Genomic DNA, 18,481 nt, shown 5'->3' with positions numbered 1-18,481 from the left:
AGCAGATTGTGAAGAACTTCAAAAAGATCTCACAAAACTAAGTGATTGGGCAACAAAATGGAAAATGAAATTTAATGTGGATAAATGTAAAGTAATGCACATTGGAAAAAATAACCCCAACTATACATACAACATGATGGGGGCTAATTTAGCTACAACGAGTCAGGAAAAAGATCTTGGAGTCATCGTGGATAGTTCTCTGAAGATGTCCACGCAGTGTGCAGAGGCGGTCAAAAAAGCAAACAGGATGTTAGGAATAATTAAAAAGGGGATAGAGAATAAGACTGAGAATATATTATTGCCCTTATATAAATCCATGGTACGGCCACATCTCGAATACTGTGTACAGATGTGGTTTCCTTACCTCAAAAAGGTTTTTCTAGCACTAGAAAAGATTCAGAAAAGGGCAACTAAAATGATTAGGGGTTTGGAGAGGGTCCCATACGAGGAAAGATTAAAGAGGCTAGGACTCTTCAGCTTGGAAAAAAGGAGACTAAGGGGTGATATGATAGAGGTATATAAAATCATGAGTGATGTTGAGAAAGTGGATAAGGAAAAGTTATTTACTTATTCCCATAATACAAGAACTAGGGGTCACCAAATGAAATTAGTAGGCAGCAGGTTTAAAACAAATAAAAGGAAGTTCTTCTTCACGCAGCGCACAGTCAACTTGTGGAACTCTTTAGCTGAGGAGGTTGTGAAGGCTAGGACTATAACAATGTTTGAAAGGGAACTGGATAAATTCATGGTGGCTAAGTCCATAAATGGCTATTAGCCAGGATGGGTAAAGAATGGTGTCCCCAGCCTCTGTTCGTCAGAGGATGGAGATGGATGGCAGGAGAGAGATCACTTGATCATTGCCTGTTAGGTTCACTCCCTCTGGGGCACCTGGCATTGGCCACTGTCGGTAGACAGATACTGGGCTAGATGGACCTTTGGTCTGACCCGGTATGGCCATTCTTATGTTCATTTCCTAACTTCTGAGCACTTGACTTTTCAACCTTAATGTTTTAACATGTTAATTCATTATAGAATGAACGTATATTTAGGGACATTAAATCTGCTGAGAATTGCTGAAGATAATCAGAAGATAAATACTTTAGATAGGAAACTTTCATTCATCATTTGTGGATTATGCTTTTATAAGTAGTCTTTCCCTTCTTATGGGGATTGTGGAGAGGCCTTAGTTTGGATCACGAATTAAAACAGACTCATAAGAATAGTAATAGCACAATATTACACTGAAACACTTTCAATTCTGCTGAATTTTAGTTAAAAGAAATGTACTTATAAAATAGCAGCATAGGTCCAATAGTGTACAGTACAGAGGATTCAGTTTATAATCATTACAAAAAATATTCAGTATAAATGAGTCATAATGAAGTATCTCAAGCCAAACAAAACTTCTACCAAGAAGTTCTACTTTAAATTTTTATTGGTCCTTTCAAATGTAACAAAAAAAACCACACAAAACATAACAAAATAGTTTGGTATGCTATACCACAACCCTTCTGAAAAGTTCTCTCTGCATATGGACATTATCTAAGTGAATAAAACGTGAATACACAGAATACATCAACAATAAATTGCTAACCAACAGAATCTAAGAGACATTTTGAACAATACAAGTGATCTTCAAACCAAGTCAATTACATCTGTAGCTTAAAATATTAAATGGGTGAAATTCAAAATGTCTGTTTAATTATTAACACTTAGAACTTTACTGCAAACCCTATTTCTGCTTTAACACTATATTAACTTGGTTCTGCAATCTTTATGTACACAAAGTCAAAAGTTTTAATGTGCAAGGAGTGTGGCAGGATCAGACCCTAGAAAGATATGCATTCAGAAACACTACTTCCCAAAATAAAAGTTATACCAACTGCATTATGATTTACAATAAGACCTATGATGAAATCTCAAGATAGTCAAAGAAAAAGACACAAGTATAATTAAAAATAGACAATTTTGTTACCGGCTGTTGCTCTTAGTGATTACAAACTTTGGGTCTGATATTACATCCATTAAGGTCAGATGGAAAACTTTGCTATTGGACTTGATTAGTAGCAGATGGTCTTATCTTGAAAGGACTACCTTTCAGTGAGGTACAAAAGACATGTCTAACTGTACGCACATGAATAGTTCTACTGAAGTCTATGGGACTACTGACATGTCCAAAGTTGGGCATGCACTTTGATACATTGCTAAACTGGGGCCCAAATGAGACTATTTAGCAGATTACCTCAGTCATTTATAGTTTATTACAGTTAGTATTTGTTGTCAGGTAAGTGCCCAGAGATTTGTCTAAGTGTATATAACTTGGGTTTTGCATCTCTCATGTCTAACTTATTTCACACACCATGAACAGCAACTCACATTTAGTGGTCAGAATTTTTTTCCCTTACCAACTAGATTAAAGATTTTGTAATAACTAGGGATATGTGCACAGCCCTAATGATGCATTTTGTAGGCCCTTAATCTCAAGAGTGTTACTTCTTTATAATTTACTCTTAAAATGTAATTTGCTTCAACAGAAAGGTTCAGTGTCTTTTACTCTTATGGGGAAACTTAAGTAACTATCTTTAATTGTTTAGCTACCTAGTTACTCAGTCTTTTGATAAAATAAATTAAAAACCTATTGTACATTAAGTATCACATCTGTTTGTTAGACATTTAGCACCATTTTAAGGATATGAAAAATATGCACCAAATGTCTGAGACCAGCTTTTGCTAGTGAATCAGAAACCCAAAACCTCATTAAAAAAAAAACCTCATTAAAAATGCATCTCACTATCAATGAAGTCATGACAATAGAATATTGTCATAGGAAGGAAGTCTTCTGTTGAAAATGAAAACATCAAGGTAAGGCTAGAATATTAGTTTTCCAAGTAGTGTATATTGGTCTCCTGATATTCTCACTCAGAATTAATGTCTTTGATGCTAGATGACAGATGGCAGATTTAACTGTTTTGTTAAGTGGTGCTAGTACAGTGAAAGAATGCTAATCTGCCACATTACTTGACTTATTGCATTCTGATTAGATCTGTTCCCTAATTTATTGTGTGCATCCACCAAATACATTATGATCCACAGAAGAACTTCAATGAACTAGTTTAATTAGCTGAAACAGTAAATTCAACTATCTGCTAGATGACAGGCCATTAGTCTATCTCATTGGCTAACTCATTTGTTAAAAATGAACAGTAGGGAAAAAGTACTACCTTAAATGTAAACTATCATTTAAAATGATACAAGGAATTACCAAAGAATAAATTAGTTTTAAAAATGGTTCTGAAATTTATCTTGATTAAACACAGTAGTTAAATACATTATATATACAATTCTTTGCGAATGATTCTTTGCAGTAAAAAAAAGTCAGGGGCCTAGACAGCTTGCCGAAAGTATGCCTTTTCGCTCTTTAATTTTAAAATAGTTCCTGGCTTTTTGTGGTATGCATGTAAGTAATGGTGAAATAGGTGCATCAGCCATACCTGGAGGGAAGGGAAAAAAAAAAAAAAGAATCATAGCTTAACTCATCCACCATTTTATCTTTCACATATGATTTAGATTAAAAGGTATAAATTGAGTATCCATGTTCAATCACCGTAATGCTGTAAGCAAATTAGACAAACTCATGCTTTTGTGGAAATCTGGCCTCATCTGCTAAGGTTATCTATAAAATAATTCTTGTAGTTCACTAAATTTCTATTTATATGTACACAGAATCAGATTAACCACTCAAATATCCCTTATGAAAGATATGCAAGCTAAATGGAAGACAACATAGTAAAACAGTTCACCTATTAATATTGTAGCACTCACCTGCTGGTGCTAAGGATTTCAATGCTTCTAAAAGATGGGGACTGGAAAATTTGACTACACATCTGAATGGTTCTTTTTCAGTCAGAATGTCCATTTCAGGTTCACCTTTAAAGATTGTTTCAAGCTGTGAATACAAAGCATTCAGGTGTCATCAGCAGGGATATGCCTTTACGTACATACTATTAAAAAACAAGGCAATATTAAAACTAAAGCCCTGCTTTTTTGTTGGATGTGTCTTCTCTTCTCTCACCTGGGAAGAGACCTGTAACCAATTTATGGCAACATGCCCTTCAGTTTAACACAATACAAAAATGGGCAATGACTATTTAAAACTTGGCTGTCATAACTGTTGTGCTAAACCATAAGACAAGCATTTCCTGGTGCTAAGTGGTGACTTCCTATGGGCACCATCCCTTCTAACCAGATATCCAGTTGACCCTTTTTAAAATTGAAAATAGGCCAGTTAGTGTTCTTTATTTTATTTATTTTTAAGTATTAAAGGAAACTACAGAAAGGTTAAAAACATTAAATTCTTAATTTAAAAGTAGGGCTCTCAAGAGATTAAAAAAATTAATCACGATTAAGCATACTGTTAAACAATATTTTTGGATGTTTTCTACATTGTTGAATATATTGATTTCAATTACAACACAGAATACAAAGTGTATAGTCCTCACTTTATATTTTTCTATTACAAATATTTGCACTGTAAAACACAAAATAGCATTTTTCAATTCACCTAATACAAGTACTGTAGTGTAAAGTCTATCATGAAAGCTGAATTTACAAATGTAGAATTTTTTTTAAAAAGCATTAAAAAATAAAACAATGTAAAACTTTAGCGCATACACGTCCACTCAGTCCTACTTCTTGTTTAGCCAGTTGCTCAGACAAACAAGTTTGTTTATATTTGCATGAGATAATGTTGCCCACTTCTTGTTTACAATTTCACCTGAAAGTGAGAACAGACATTGGCATGACACTGTTGGTAGCCAGTGTCACAATATAGTTACATGCCATATGCGCTAAAGATTCATATGTTCCTTCATGCTTCGAGCACCATTCCAGAGGACATGTCCACGCTGATGACGGGATTTGCTCAATAACGATCCAAAGCAGTGTGGACCAAAGGATGTTCATTTTCATCATCTGAGTCAGATGCCACCAGCAGAAGGCTGATTTTCTTTTTTGGTGCTTTGGGTTCTGTAGTTTCCACATCGGAGTGTTGCTTTTAAGACGTGTGGAGCATGCTTTCCAGAACTCATCCCTCTCAGATTTTGGAAAGCACTTCAGATTTTTAAACCTTGCATCAAGTGCTGTAGCTATCTCTAGAAATCTCACATTGGTACCTTTTTAGCATTTTGTCAAATCTGCACAACGTGCTGTGTTATCATCTGTGACTGCAATAACATGAAGTATGTGTCAGAATGCGGGTAAAACACAGCAGGAGACATATTCTTCTCCCCCAGAGGCAAATTTAATTAATGCATTTTTTTTTTAAATGAGCACTGTCAGCATAGAAGCATGTCCACTGGAACGGTGGCCGAAGCATGAAGGGGCATATGAATGTTTAGCATATCCAGCACGTAAATATCTTCCAATGCTGGCTACAAAAGTGCCATGCAACACTGTAAATAAGAAGTGGGCACCGTTATCTCCCGTAAATGTAAACAAACTTGTTTGTCTGAGCGATTGGCTGAACAAGAAGTAGGACTGAGTGGATTTGTAGGCTCTAAAGTTTTACATTGTTTTGTTTTTGAGTGAAGTTATGTAACAAAAAAAAAATCTACATTTGTAAGTTACACTTTCACGATGAAGAGACTGCACTAAAGTACTTGTATGAGGTGAATTGAAAAATTCTATTTCTTTGATCATTTTTACAGTGCAAATATTTGTAATCAAAAATATAAAGTGAGCACATGGGACAGGGGAGCGGCAATAGCTCAGTGGTTTGAGCATTGGCCTGCTAAACCCAGGGTTGTGAGTTCAATCCTTGAAGGGGCCACTTAGGGATCTGGGGCAAAATCAGTACTTGGTCCTGATAGTGAAGGCAGGGGGCTGGACTCGATGACCTTTCAAGGTCCCCTTCCAGTTCTATGAGATAGGTACATCTCACTGGTACACTTTGTATTCTGTGTTGTAATTAAAAATCAATATATTAGAAAAATACCCACAAATATTTAATAAATTTCAATTGGTGTTCTATTGTTTAACAGTGCGATTAAAATCGTGATTAATTTTTTTTGAGTTAATCGCGTGAGTTAACTGAGATTAATCAACACCGTATTTAAAAGAGATTTCAATTACCATACTTGCCCTTATATGGTCGGCTTTTGTTGTTTCATAATCAATTTCTTATTTAAAACAAGTATTCTCCCCATTTGCTGAATGAAAAGGACTCATGCAAACAGAAAACTGACTAGTGCGTAAAACAAAAATTAAATTCTCTAATCTCTTTCAGTTATAATCATCTTAAGAGTTGCTTGGAACCGTAATAGGTAAACATTTTCAGACATAAGCATGATTTAAGTTTAGAGTCCTTTTAACCCCTTTTGAGTTAAACACAGAAATGATTCATATTCTCATTAACTAGGTTGTGGGAAAAGACATTCCAATCACAAGTTTTAGCTAAGAAAAATCTACCGCCTCCTGTGAGATTGTTAGATATGCTAGAGAATACATTAGGTAGGGACCATAAGTATCAGAAGAATAAGTTGTTCAAGGTATACTTTTCAGACTTAATGTCCCAAAATTATTTATGCTATAGTCTCTAGTAAGGTGTTCTAAACTTCATTTCACCACAACCTCCTAACAAAAAAGTTACCACACGACTCCAGGATGGGGGACTGAAGCCTGAGCCTGCCCAGGCCCTGCTGCCCTGGGGGGGGGGGGGGCACAAAACCAAAGCCTGAGCCCCACCGCTCCAGGCAGGGGGACCAAGGCCCATGGGTTTCAGCCCCAAGTAGGGAGCCTGTAACCTGAGCCCCACCACCCAGGGCTGAAGCCCCTGTGCTTCAACTTTGGCCCCGGGACCCAGCAAGTCTAATGCCAGCTCTGGCAACTCCATTAAAACGGGCCCTGACCGACTTTGGGGTCCCAACCCACAGTTTGAGAACTGCTGCTCTGGAAAATCTAATTCTGGTCCAAATTGGGACAGGCCTCCCTATCCTCTGAGGCTTTCACTCTAGTGCCTCACTTCACATTGCCACTCCAAAAATTTTTGGCCTTTTTCCTCCATCAGGCGTTTTGGCTGCCTCTGTGTCTTCCCTTGCTCCTTTCCTTGCCTGATATTTCCAGTCTGGATTCTTCTCTCAAGCATGGCTCAAGCCCCTTCAAGCCAGTTCCTAACAAGAGCTATAGTTAGTGTTTTAAAAGAGCAGCTGCACCAACATGCTGCTTTGATTAACTTCTGACTTCATGTCTTGGGCATACATTTTTAAAGTTTGTTTACGGGGCCTATTACAATTATTTTATTTATGCCTTCAACAACTTGTTTGTTAGTGTAGGCACATTTTTGGGAAGAATACCTTCTTAATGAAATTGGGGGTGCCCCGATGTGACAAACAATTCCTCACTAAAAAAACCCGCAATTATGTCCACTGTATATAGTAAAAAATTAAGGGTCAACTCTTGGAATCCCTAATGATACACTCATAGTTTTGTTATGAAGAAGACTGCGAGTTTGTCACAGAGGTCATGGATTCTGTGATCTCTGCAGCCATCGGTGTGGCTGGCCTAGGGGCCACCTGAGCAGCTCAGGCAGACCCTGGGCCAGCTGCACCAGCTGCTGCTGGGGCAGTCTCAGGGCACCGCGTCCCCCTCCCTCAGCACCAGGAGTTTAGGTGTGGGAGGGGGGTTAAGGGCAGGGGGTTGGGGCATAGGAGCAGGTGAAGGCCCTGGGTGGCGCTTACCTCAGGGAGCTCCCCAAAAGTGGTGATATGTCCCTCTGTCCCAGCGCTGCCTGCAGCCTCCACCCCCTCCCCCCTCCCAAATTTAGTCCGGGGTATATAGTATAAGTCATGGACTGGTCATGAGGCTGTGAATTTTTATTTACTGCTTGTGACCTGTCCATGACTTTTACTAAAAATACACGACTAAAACATACCCGTAGTTATGAACAGATATTTTTTAACATATCTATTGAGTGTTACCTGTACTCTGTATAATCTGGACTTCTATTTCACCAGTACTTAAAAATCTCATTTTATTTTAGTACAACATCCAAAATACTTTGGTCCCAAGAGTATGATCAAATTAAAGTAACTATTACTCAATTAGTATGGATCGTCCAAGACTGAGATATGATCCAGAATTTTAAATGTAGCTTCTTTGGGCACTAGATCCCACGAATGCAGCAAGAGCTCTGCATTAGAAATCTATAATTGTAATTAGTTTATGAAAAAAACCTTGTAATGTTTTCTGCAAAAAGTTGTAAAAAAAATTCTCTAGTTTTTCTTCCAATTGTGCTTTAACACATCTACCAATTAGTCGTTTTAACCAAATTAGAAGGATTAAATGTGTTTATCACCTTATATTGTGCAAATTCTATTTTTGGTTGGAGACCCTCACCAAAGACCTCCTGATTCACACTCTGAATTCTCTCTTTTTCCCTTTTATTTTCTTGAATTATTCTCGGATCCACTGGAGGAGGGGAAAAAAACACACACATTGTTAACTCTCATATGGCATTGTTTAGCTATTGTGTACACATACCATTTCTTTGCGAATTATTTTTAGATGTGACACACCCAGAATAGAATACAAATTTTAGAGAATGCACAAAATGATTCATCACTTAAACCAACTCCAAACTAATAAAACAGCCAGACCAAAAAGGGAAAAAAAGTTTAGCATTGTGTACTTTGTGGGTGGGGGAGTAAAGTCACACACTAACAATGTGCCTAACTCGGGGGTCGGCAACCTTTCAGAAGTGGTGTGCCGAGTCTTCATTTATTCACTCTAATTTAAGGTTTCGCATGCCAGTAGTACTTTGTAAGGTTTTTAAAAGGTCTCTTTCCATAAGTCTAGAACATATAACTAAACTATTGTTGTATGTAAAGTAAATAAGGTTTTTAAAATGTTTAAGAAGCTTCATTTAAAATTAAATTAAAATGCAGAGCTCCCCAGACTTGTGGCCAGGACCCGGGCAGTGAGGTTGCCTACCCTTGGCCTAACTCTAAGCAAATGCTATAAGCAGCTTAATTTTAGGAGCATCAATCCATCCAGGCTTTTAGAAGTTTGACATTTAAAAAGTAATTCGTCTATTAAGATTCCTTTCTAAGAATTACCTAGATTTCATCAGCTGTTTTTCAAACAGCCAAAAGAGTGCTAGGTAAGTCATAAATAAGTGAAGATATTATTTCCTGACCTAAAAAACAAGCTTAGGAAAAATAATTTATTACTTGACAAAAAAAGTTATAATTCGACAAAAGTTCTCACTAAGCAAAGGTAACAGCTTCAGAACTGCATGTTGGATTTCTTAGTTAAGGCAACCCTGCAGAAGCCAGCCAGAAATCAAACAAGCATGTTATCTCACAAAGGGAAGAAACTTTACAGCAGCTGTATAAAAAGTCTACCTTGAATGTTTTGTTCTCATGGATTCTACTTATCATGAACACGCATCTCATATGTGCAAGACCAAACTCTTTTGACCAGCAGCATTCACTGGGGCTGTGCTTGTGCTCTACATGTTCTCCCACACAAGGACAATTAGGACAGTGTGGCCCCATTTGCTAATTTGTCTTCAGAATCAATCTGTGCTGAGATTGAGTGGGAATAGAGGGCAGGTCAGAGGAGCCAGGTGGACGAAACATTTCAAAGAAAACAGTTATTGTAAGATAGTGGAGTCTATCTGACCCGCCAAGCTAGTACAAGAATCAGAACCACAACATGAGCATTCAGATGATGTTCGGTGACTTAATAAAACAGAACTCAGCCAGGGTTGGAAAGAGTGGAGGTGTAGTCTGGCAAGCAGCAATCACTACAGTGTATGTACTATACTATGAATGTTATATAAGAATTACTTGGCACTTTATAACAAGAAACATTTAAAAAGACCTGAGAACGCAAGCCTGAAAAGTAATGATATTTCAGAACACAGCTTATTTTAAAAGGCCATATATTAAAAAAAAAAAAAAAAAAAAAAAGCATATACCCTTTTCTGGAGGAACATTTCTTTCTTGTAGAGGTCTTGGGTGATATGTTTGGAAAGTCTAAAAACAAAATACAAACGTGTGGGAGGGAGGAGGAACAATAAGGTCTTTACAATCAGTTTATTTCCAGTTCTAGGAGCTCGCTATAAATAGTTTCCAGATTTCCTTAAAAAACCTTCTGAAACAGAGTGCTCTCCTTGCTTTTACCAATTATGGGAAGTTAAGTATCCGAAATCCTAGTTTTGGAAAGTGATGTTTTCCCTGACTATACTCAGAAAACATTTCTCTATTTGGAAGTGTTCTTTAGACAAGCAGAGTAAATACCTATTCTAATAGTTGCCAAGTCAGTACTTTATTAAGACCAATGAGGTAGTAATAATACAAACCCTTAAGATTAAATAATTTTATCCAATTCTATGTCTTAGAATAATTGGTAATTCAGGAATGCCTCTAAAAAGCAGTAGGTGGGAAACTAGGTTTTAGATCACCATTTTATGTTACCTCACTGAAAGGCTGTCCACCTCAGTAGTTCAGTATTACTGTAACATGATGAATTCTTGGAAGAGGTTTCCCCCACCTGCTAGGAAATCTACAGCCAGGCCTGAAACAAAAAACCAAGACTTATCTTAGAATAAACTTGAAAAGTGACTTACCTGGCTATACCTCTTGAACACAATATCTTTAAGGGAGTCTATACAACGGCTTCGGAGCTCCATTTCATGGATGTCATGGTAATTGGAAGCATGAACCAGTGCCTTTAAATAAAAATTGAAATTATTTTTATCATTACTTCTCAAGTCATCCTTATGTTTACAATAAAATGTAACACATTCCTGGCTAATGCAACATTTTTATTCAGCTATTAAGTTGTAGGTTCTGTCACCATCACCCAAGAAGATATGAAGTAAAGATACCTTGCAAGGTAACAGGTCCTCAACACAAGCACATCCGGTTCAGAGATTTAAAATTATAGTCTAGTAAAAGCACAAACTCACGTTATTAAATAAAATTTCTATAAAGAGAAAAATCTTAAAGGCAGTTATTCTACGTGGTTTGTATTTAAGGAGTTTTGGTACGGTCTTTAAAGTGGTATATGAGAGGGCACTAATACTGAGAAGGTATCTCTGAATACACATATGCACTTGTGCCTCTGAACACCCCTAGTGAACTCCATTTAGGGATCTAATCTAAAGATTGTGTTATGTTTCCAGACTAAACAACTACATTACAGATTTTCTAGTGCGATGTTTCCTCACACTTTCAACAACCCTCTTTTGATAACTAGAAACAACATGATGCAGATCTATAACAGTCAAGTTTTCTCTATACCTGACAAAGCAGAGGTAGGCTGCTCCTAAGACTGGAAATGAAGACATAGGGAGTTTGCGAGTGATACACGACATAAGTAGCTTTGTACTGGTTTGGTTTTGTATACTGTGTTCCCCAAGCAATTCGGATCCATATTGCATTATCCTCATATTCTCTGAAGTTGATAGTCACCTGATTAGAAAAATCAAAAGCTACAATTTAGTTAGGCACTCAGATCAGGAGACACCAAAATTAAGGTTGTGTGGATTAACTGTTCCCCTGTGTTTATGCATTACATTTAGGTACTATATGAGAACATGTGATATGCCACTGCTGATGAAAGAGAAACATATCCCATTGACTTCCACAGCATTCTTTCAACAGATGGAATTTAGCCTGTAGTATTTAGAAAATATCTTTACATTAGAAGAAGTCCTTTTTTTTAAAAAAAATAAATGCAAGCACCCTTATTGGAAGCAAAGGTAGATAGCAGCAATACCTTTGTAGTGTATGTGGAGCACTAGTGACAGTAACCCAAGTGCTTCCATTCTAAATGAGCCTATTTCACTACCCATTTTACAGGTGTGAGGTTACATTACAGTAGTACCTTTTCAGCCTTAGGACTGAATATATTTCAAAGAGGTCAATGTCCACAGTCAATGCTTTGGGGTAGTTTCTCTGCCCTGTTCCATTTCCTTTTACCACTCGGGTCGCAGTTCAACTGGTTATTGGTTTTCAGCTTCATCCACCCATACCAAGTTACCCTGAGTGACTGTGCGGGGAAGGGAACCCACCCTTTGCTAGGTGCTCTCGTAGGTTCAGACAGAGCCAGTCAAGCTCCTATACTGCTTCTAATGGGGGAGGGAAGGAGGCAATTGGTCAGTCACAGTCATTTTTTTCTCCTTCCCTTGCAATGCAGGCAAACTGCTCAGCAGTTGAATCAAGAAAGAAAACAGCTGCTGACAATGCTCCAGAGTCTGCTAAGGAAGCAGTGTCCCCCTCCAAAAGTGATAAGTGTTTCATATACTGATGAAAGGAACATATTAAACTGATAATCAGATCAAACAAAATGTTCATACACATTCACTCTTGATAGCCATGAGTAGCTCCCTAGGTCATACGTTGGACATTACTTCATACAGTATGTGACCCAAGAACACCACCGTCTACTAGACAATGTAAATTTTTTCCAAAATATAACAATATCAGGGCCAAAACTCCAAGACAAAGAAAATATGCTCACTAGGGATAATAAATTGAAGAATAAGCTAGAGACCATATGCAAGAGCAGTTCACTATTCTGACTCCATTTTTACTACTGGTGCTAACTTCAGAATCATGTATACACCCTCCCCACTTCCACCTCTGTTTTCTGCTTATTGATAAAAAAATTAAATTACATGGCTACTTCAAATTCCACTCAGACTGTTTGGTGAGAGATGTTTATTTATATATTATTAGTTAACAGAGTTGTTTTATTGATTGACAGATTAGAACAGTATCAATTATATCTAGGCTACATGAACACTCTAGCTTTAAAGTCTCAGATGTATGTGTCCCAAAACACTGCACTCTTCTGGCCTAAGTGAGCAACATTCCATTTTTGTATCTAGCAATGCTTTTTGAAGCTATATTTATCTAGTTTGTGTATTTTCTGAAGTACAGGCTCAAATTTGTTTTCCATTATTTGCCAGTAGATAGAGTGTTACTTAGTACACCTCTACCCCGATATAACACGACCCGATATAACGCGGTAAAGCAGCGCTCCGGGGGGGCAGAGCTGCGCACTCCGACAGATCAAAGCAAGTTCGATATAATGCGATTTCACCTATAACGCGGTAAGATTTTTTGGCTCCCAAGGACAGCGTTATATCGGGGTAGAGGTGTACTGAAAACATACAGTTGTATTTCCAATTTTGTATTTCTCTGGAGCCTGAAACAGATAACGCTATATTTTAAGACAGAACTCTGCCACTTTTCACTTCCCTCAACCAGAAAAAAGCAAGTCTGAAGGTAAACACCACTACTGGGGCAGTATATATAGTTTCTCCTTGGTACTTCAAATACAATCCCCCACGACTCCAGCAATTTACAGATTTACTTCAAGTTTTGGTTAAAAAGCAGGGACAAATCAATAATTATCTTCCTAAAGACGATATAACAACCACCCTTTATACTGCAGAGTTGCAACTCATTTAGAATGGTTTTATTCTTACATTTTTCAGAGCTGACCGAAGACTTCTCTTAAATTTGTATTTGAAATCTGCCAAGTTAAAAGAGTCAGTTTCTTCACCTGTTATACAAGAAAAGATACCACTTATTGTAAACACAAAATTATGACTGTTAGACATAATTTGGTCTGTTACAGCAAAATGGTATTACAGTGATGTAGCATCAACCCAAGAATTTAAAACATTTATTGTAACCATTAAATATATAAAATAGTGTCAGTTTAATCTCTCCGGGGAGTTTCGGCACTTCTTTTTTTAGGACGTGAGCACTGACATACCACACACGCACACGTCTCTTCCCTTATACTGTCTCACCTTAACAAATAGACTAATTTATTAATAAACAAATACATCTACTTAATATAATGCATTGGATTTTCCTAACAGTATTTTCATACACCTGAGTAGTCCAAAATTGAGGGCGTAGGAGGAATCTGTACAAACCGAATAATGGAATTTATAAAACTGAGGAATTTTCCTGGGGTTGGGTAGGGGCGGGGTATGTAAAAACCAAAAATGAAAGACCTTTCCTATAAGTGAGAATCCTGTAGAGGTGGTCTCTTTAGAGAAAGATGTTTACCTACCCGCTGCTTTGGTCATTTGGTAAACAGTCCAAACTTTCTTGTTCCGATAGGTGTGGTTGTCTGTGGAGATAAGAGTTGTCCAATGATGCAGTCAAAATGGAACATAACTGTTTTGAGTAAACTACTGACATACATTATTTGTGATCAGATCACTTTCAAACAACTGTCCTCATATTCAAAAAAAGTCCTAGTGATCAAGATTGTCCTAAGCTGCAGGTAGCTTCTAGTCTACAAGTAAAATAGGCATCTTTATACAGGAGACATTAATGAATTAACCAAAATGCAACAAATTTTAATGAAGAGGTAACCTCCTCCCAATTCACTCTTTAAAAAGAATTACATGCAAGTTACCAAAACCATTTCTTAACTTGAATTAAGTTGTTTAGGGCAATTAGAGGAAAAAAATGAAAGACTTGTAAGTACATAGTTATCAATGTATAAGAAACAGCTAGAGCAACATGCAACAAAAAAATAACAAGATAGCAATTTTGGAATCACTTATACTTCAGTTTTCCACATAAACAAAAGTTATATTTTTTAATATATATTTATAATTATGTTGAATTTAGAGATCCACCTTGATTATTAGAAGCTGATGTGCCATACGCTGAATTAAACTAACACTCATATTACTCCTCGGGGAATTCTGCACCAAAAAAATTAAAAATTTTGCAAAATTCTGCATATTTTGTCAAAACAACACAATATAATCACTCCAGTTTCAATTATTTTGGTAATTTATTTCAAAATACCTGTCAACAAGGATGTCAACAATACAGACAACAGCAAAAAAAAAGATTCCCCCAGGAGTAGAGTGCGCTGCGTGGCCCCCAGAGCCCATTCCCCCGGACTCCCATCCCCCCAGAGCTAAGCTGCAAGGCACCCCTCAGCCCAGATACCCCAAACCCAGAGCTGAGCCATGGGGCACCCTCCAGCCTCCCCAAACCCAGCTATGGGGTGGCCCCCTGGTCCCCGAGCCCAGCCACAGGGCAGCCCCTTTTTTTAATTCAAAAAAGAATTAGATAACTTCGTGAAGGATAGGTCCATCAGTGGCTATCAGCCAAGAATGTCTGGGATGCAACCCCATGATCTACCTACCAGAAGCTGGGACTGGACAACAGGGGATGCATCACCTACTAAGTTGTCTGTTCTGTTCATTTCCTCTGAAGCATCTGGCACGGGCCACTGTCAGAAGACAGGATCCTGGGCTAGATGGACCATTGGGCATACTGGATCAGACCATTGTTAACATACCAATATCTCATAAGGGCAATTCTCTGAATTAGAAGTTATTTGATAATGTCAGACAAAATATAAAGAAAAAGGTATTTTTAAACTTACAAATCATGTCTAGGATGGCTGCTTGCTTGATACTTGCAGAGTTTTCCTGCAAGAAAATATTCAGAGTGTATGGTGAACCAGAGAGCCAGAATTCTTTATAGCACTTCATTAAAATTGCAGCTTAAAAAAAACACAGTCTGGAATTTTAGCCCCAGAATGCAGATACTGTTAAAATTACTTAGATTGCATTAATGGCCACAGAATGCTAGGCAGTTTCTAAACACAAGACGACAAACTCCCTGTCACAAAGAGCATACAGTCAAAAAAAGCTTTTGCCAACCCAAAATTAGTCATAGTTTTCTTAAACAAACCAAAAAAAATAATAATCATCATAATATTTGAGGACTTATGCACTCCCTCTGCAGAGGCTGCAATTTAAACATTGCTATTCTGAACCAGTACACAAGACCCAGTAAGTGAAATTAACTAAACTTTATTATAAACAGAAGAGAAAATGACTAGCGTTTCATTATGCAAAACAAGTAAAAGGTGAACTATCAATTTTATTTAGTTTTTAAAAATTCATGCCATCTGAATAATCTCAGATACTCTTAGGACAATAGAGTAAAGAAGTTTCTACAAACACCCTCACTATTTTAAACCTGGCATTTGTTATCCCACTAAAAGTAGTTTAACAATACTATTTATGGTGTTTAGCAAGTCTTTTTGGCTTGCACCTGAAGCTTGCATATTAATACTACAGATAAGAGATCTGTGGAATCATGAGATTCCAATGCCTTTAAAACTGTGTAACAAACAGTAGAATTTAAGGGAATATATGATAACTGATTTCAGTGTAGCAGCCATGTTAGTCTGTATCCGCAAAAAGAACAGGAGTACTTGTGGCACCTTAGAGACTAAGGAATTTATTTATGATAACTGAGACTCCAGAGGCCAGCCCAGGGGTCTCCCCATGCAAATGCAATTGTAGGATCAGGCCCCAACTTTGGAACATTATCACAAGCAGTGTCATATGAGGAAATTTTGTTTTACACCAGGTAAAGTGAAAACAAATCTTGCAGAGGAAATTATTCCATCTAACGTGCTTGTTTGTCAAAACAGAAACCGCAAACCTCAGAAACAACACTACAGAATTCCAGAAGAATAAAAAACTATAGGCATTCTACTCCTTAAGAGAGAGACAGCATTTTAGGAGTAACATAGGTATGTCTTAGCCTTCTAGATGTCCAGATAGAATATGTTTAACATTCAGATTCACAAATACAGAACTTCAGAACAGCTCCATCCCTACTGAACGGCTGGAATCTACCTAGTGCCAATACATAAATCTTTGAGTAACTGTTAACAATAGCAGGCTCTAATCTATGATTCAATTAAAGAGCAAAGAAGAATTGGGTCCAACTGTGTCTTCCTATGGGCCAGTTGTGTACCCACTGAAATTAGTTAGACCAACTCAGTATTCATACACTATATTTCTCAGACTGGAAACTATTAACCTGTGCCTGGATTAAGGAAAATACAGTTAATCTGAGAATGAGAACATTTTCCTTCTTAAATGTGTGTCACACATTACAAAGACACATGCTTCTAGTATACCATCCTGCCATTATGCAAGTATAATGAAAATGTTTCAGACAGACAGACAGACCATTCACAATGGATGTTATCACCTCACAAAGCTCCACCACTTCTTGGGAAATTCTTTCCTTTATCTGATGCACGTTAATGGTTTGCAGCTGCGTCTTGGAGAGGAATTCCCACATCGTTAGCATTTCCATGATTTCATGGCGTGGGATTTTCAGCACAGTCCTTCTGATATACTCAGCAACTGTCTCATCCATTGTGAAGCCACTTTAAAAAGCAATATTAAAGAGATATAAGCCAATGACAAGGGAAGGTGGGGTGTGGATTACTCCGACTGGTCTGTGCTGTATACTCCCGCGCTGAAGCTCTGGTACTGGCCACTGCTGGAGACAGATCATTGGTCTAATGTACACACGGCAAAGAATCGGCGTGTTTCCGAGGCTTAGGACACCTGCTCCTTTGAGGGAGTATCACATCAGCAGTGCTTCTCTAGCCTGTGAAATTTCCCAAAACCTGGGAATTTTTGAGTAAAACGTTTTGAATGAAAATTCCCAATTTCCCAAGTTGAAACATTTTACTCACACACTTCCAGGTTTGGGGAAATTTCCTAGAATACAGAAGCACCGTAAAAAAACTTGGGGAATTTTTCACCAGATTTGGGAAACTTTTAGCGCTAGGTTGGGAAAAGTTGGCACTGCACATCAGCGGCACCTGAACCCTACCCTGACAGACAGAAAATGCCCCTGTTCTAGCCTCGGGGAGTCACCGCCCACGCTGCTCCGAGACTGGGCGAAGGACACGCCTGAGCCCCCGCAGCAAATTCCGCCAAGCCGCTGCTCCGCTTTACGGAGGGCAGGAGACAACCCAGGGCCGCTCCATGCGGGACACGGTGCAGGGCTCCGCTGCACGGGCCTGTGCAGAGCCTCCCTCGCCATCCATCGCCTAAAATCCGTCCCCGGGGGCTGGCTCTAGGGAAGCGCCGGGGGGGGGTGTCACGGACAGGCTCCGGGGTGTCTGTCAGCGGGGGGAGGGAGGCGCGCCTGCCTCGGAGCGGCGAAGGCCGAGGCGTGGGGGAGCCGGGCCCCCGAAGGCGCTCGCTCCACACGAGGGAACGCGACTCCCACGGCAGAGCCGTAGTGGGAAGGCCCCGTGAATACCCGCCGCTGGGGCCCCTTCCAGCTACGCGGGCGGGGAGGGGCTGCAGGCCGGGGGGCAGGGAAGCCCCTCCCGCGGGAAACGGGGGTCAGTCACGGAAAGGGGGACGCATTTCCTCAGGGCCCGGGCACCACCCCGCTTACCTGTCAAGGGCACCGCGACGGCCGCTCGCGGACATGTCGACAGAGCAGCGTTTTTCGGGCTCACCAAACTGCCCGCTCTTTCCCGCCAGCCACGCCCACGCCTTCGACGCACCCAATCATCCAGCTTCCTGCATTTGAATGGCCCAATCACGAGCGCTCTTTCCTCCTCCCGCCTCCCCCGGTTGGGACATGCGCGTTGT

General features: G+C 38.9%; 1 protein-coding gene across 1 annotated transcript; it reads right to left on the bottom strand.

Moving 5' to 3' along the window:
- Window positions 1-1,423: 1,423 nt before the first annotated feature.
- On the bottom strand, window positions 1,424-18,450 carry CENPN (centromere protein N). Its single transcript, XM_044987303.1, has 11 exons — window positions 18,282-18,450; window positions 17,070-17,250; window positions 15,439-15,484; window positions 14,098-14,157; window positions 13,499-13,575; window positions 11,304-11,474; window positions 10,628-10,729; window positions 9,977-10,034; window positions 8,351-8,463; window positions 3,823-3,946; window positions 1,424-3,491 (listed from the first exon to the last, which is right to left on the bottom strand). The coding sequence occupies exons 1-11, from the start codon at window positions 18,314-18,316 to the stop codon at window positions 3,376-3,378; spliced, it is 1,083 nt and encodes a 360-aa protein (XP_044843238.1). The 5' UTR covers window positions 18,317-18,450; the 3' UTR covers window positions 1,424-3,375.
- Between the last annotated feature and the right edge of the window lie 31 nt (window positions 18,451-18,481).

This window comes from Mauremys mutica, chromosome 14, assembly GCF_020497125.1.
Source record: "Mauremys mutica isolate MM-2020 ecotype Southern chromosome 14, ASM2049712v1, whole genome shotgun sequence".
NCBI lineage: Eukaryota > Metazoa > Chordata > Testudines > Geoemydidae > Mauremys > Mauremys mutica.
This window is presented reverse-complemented; position numbering and strand designations above follow the sequence as displayed.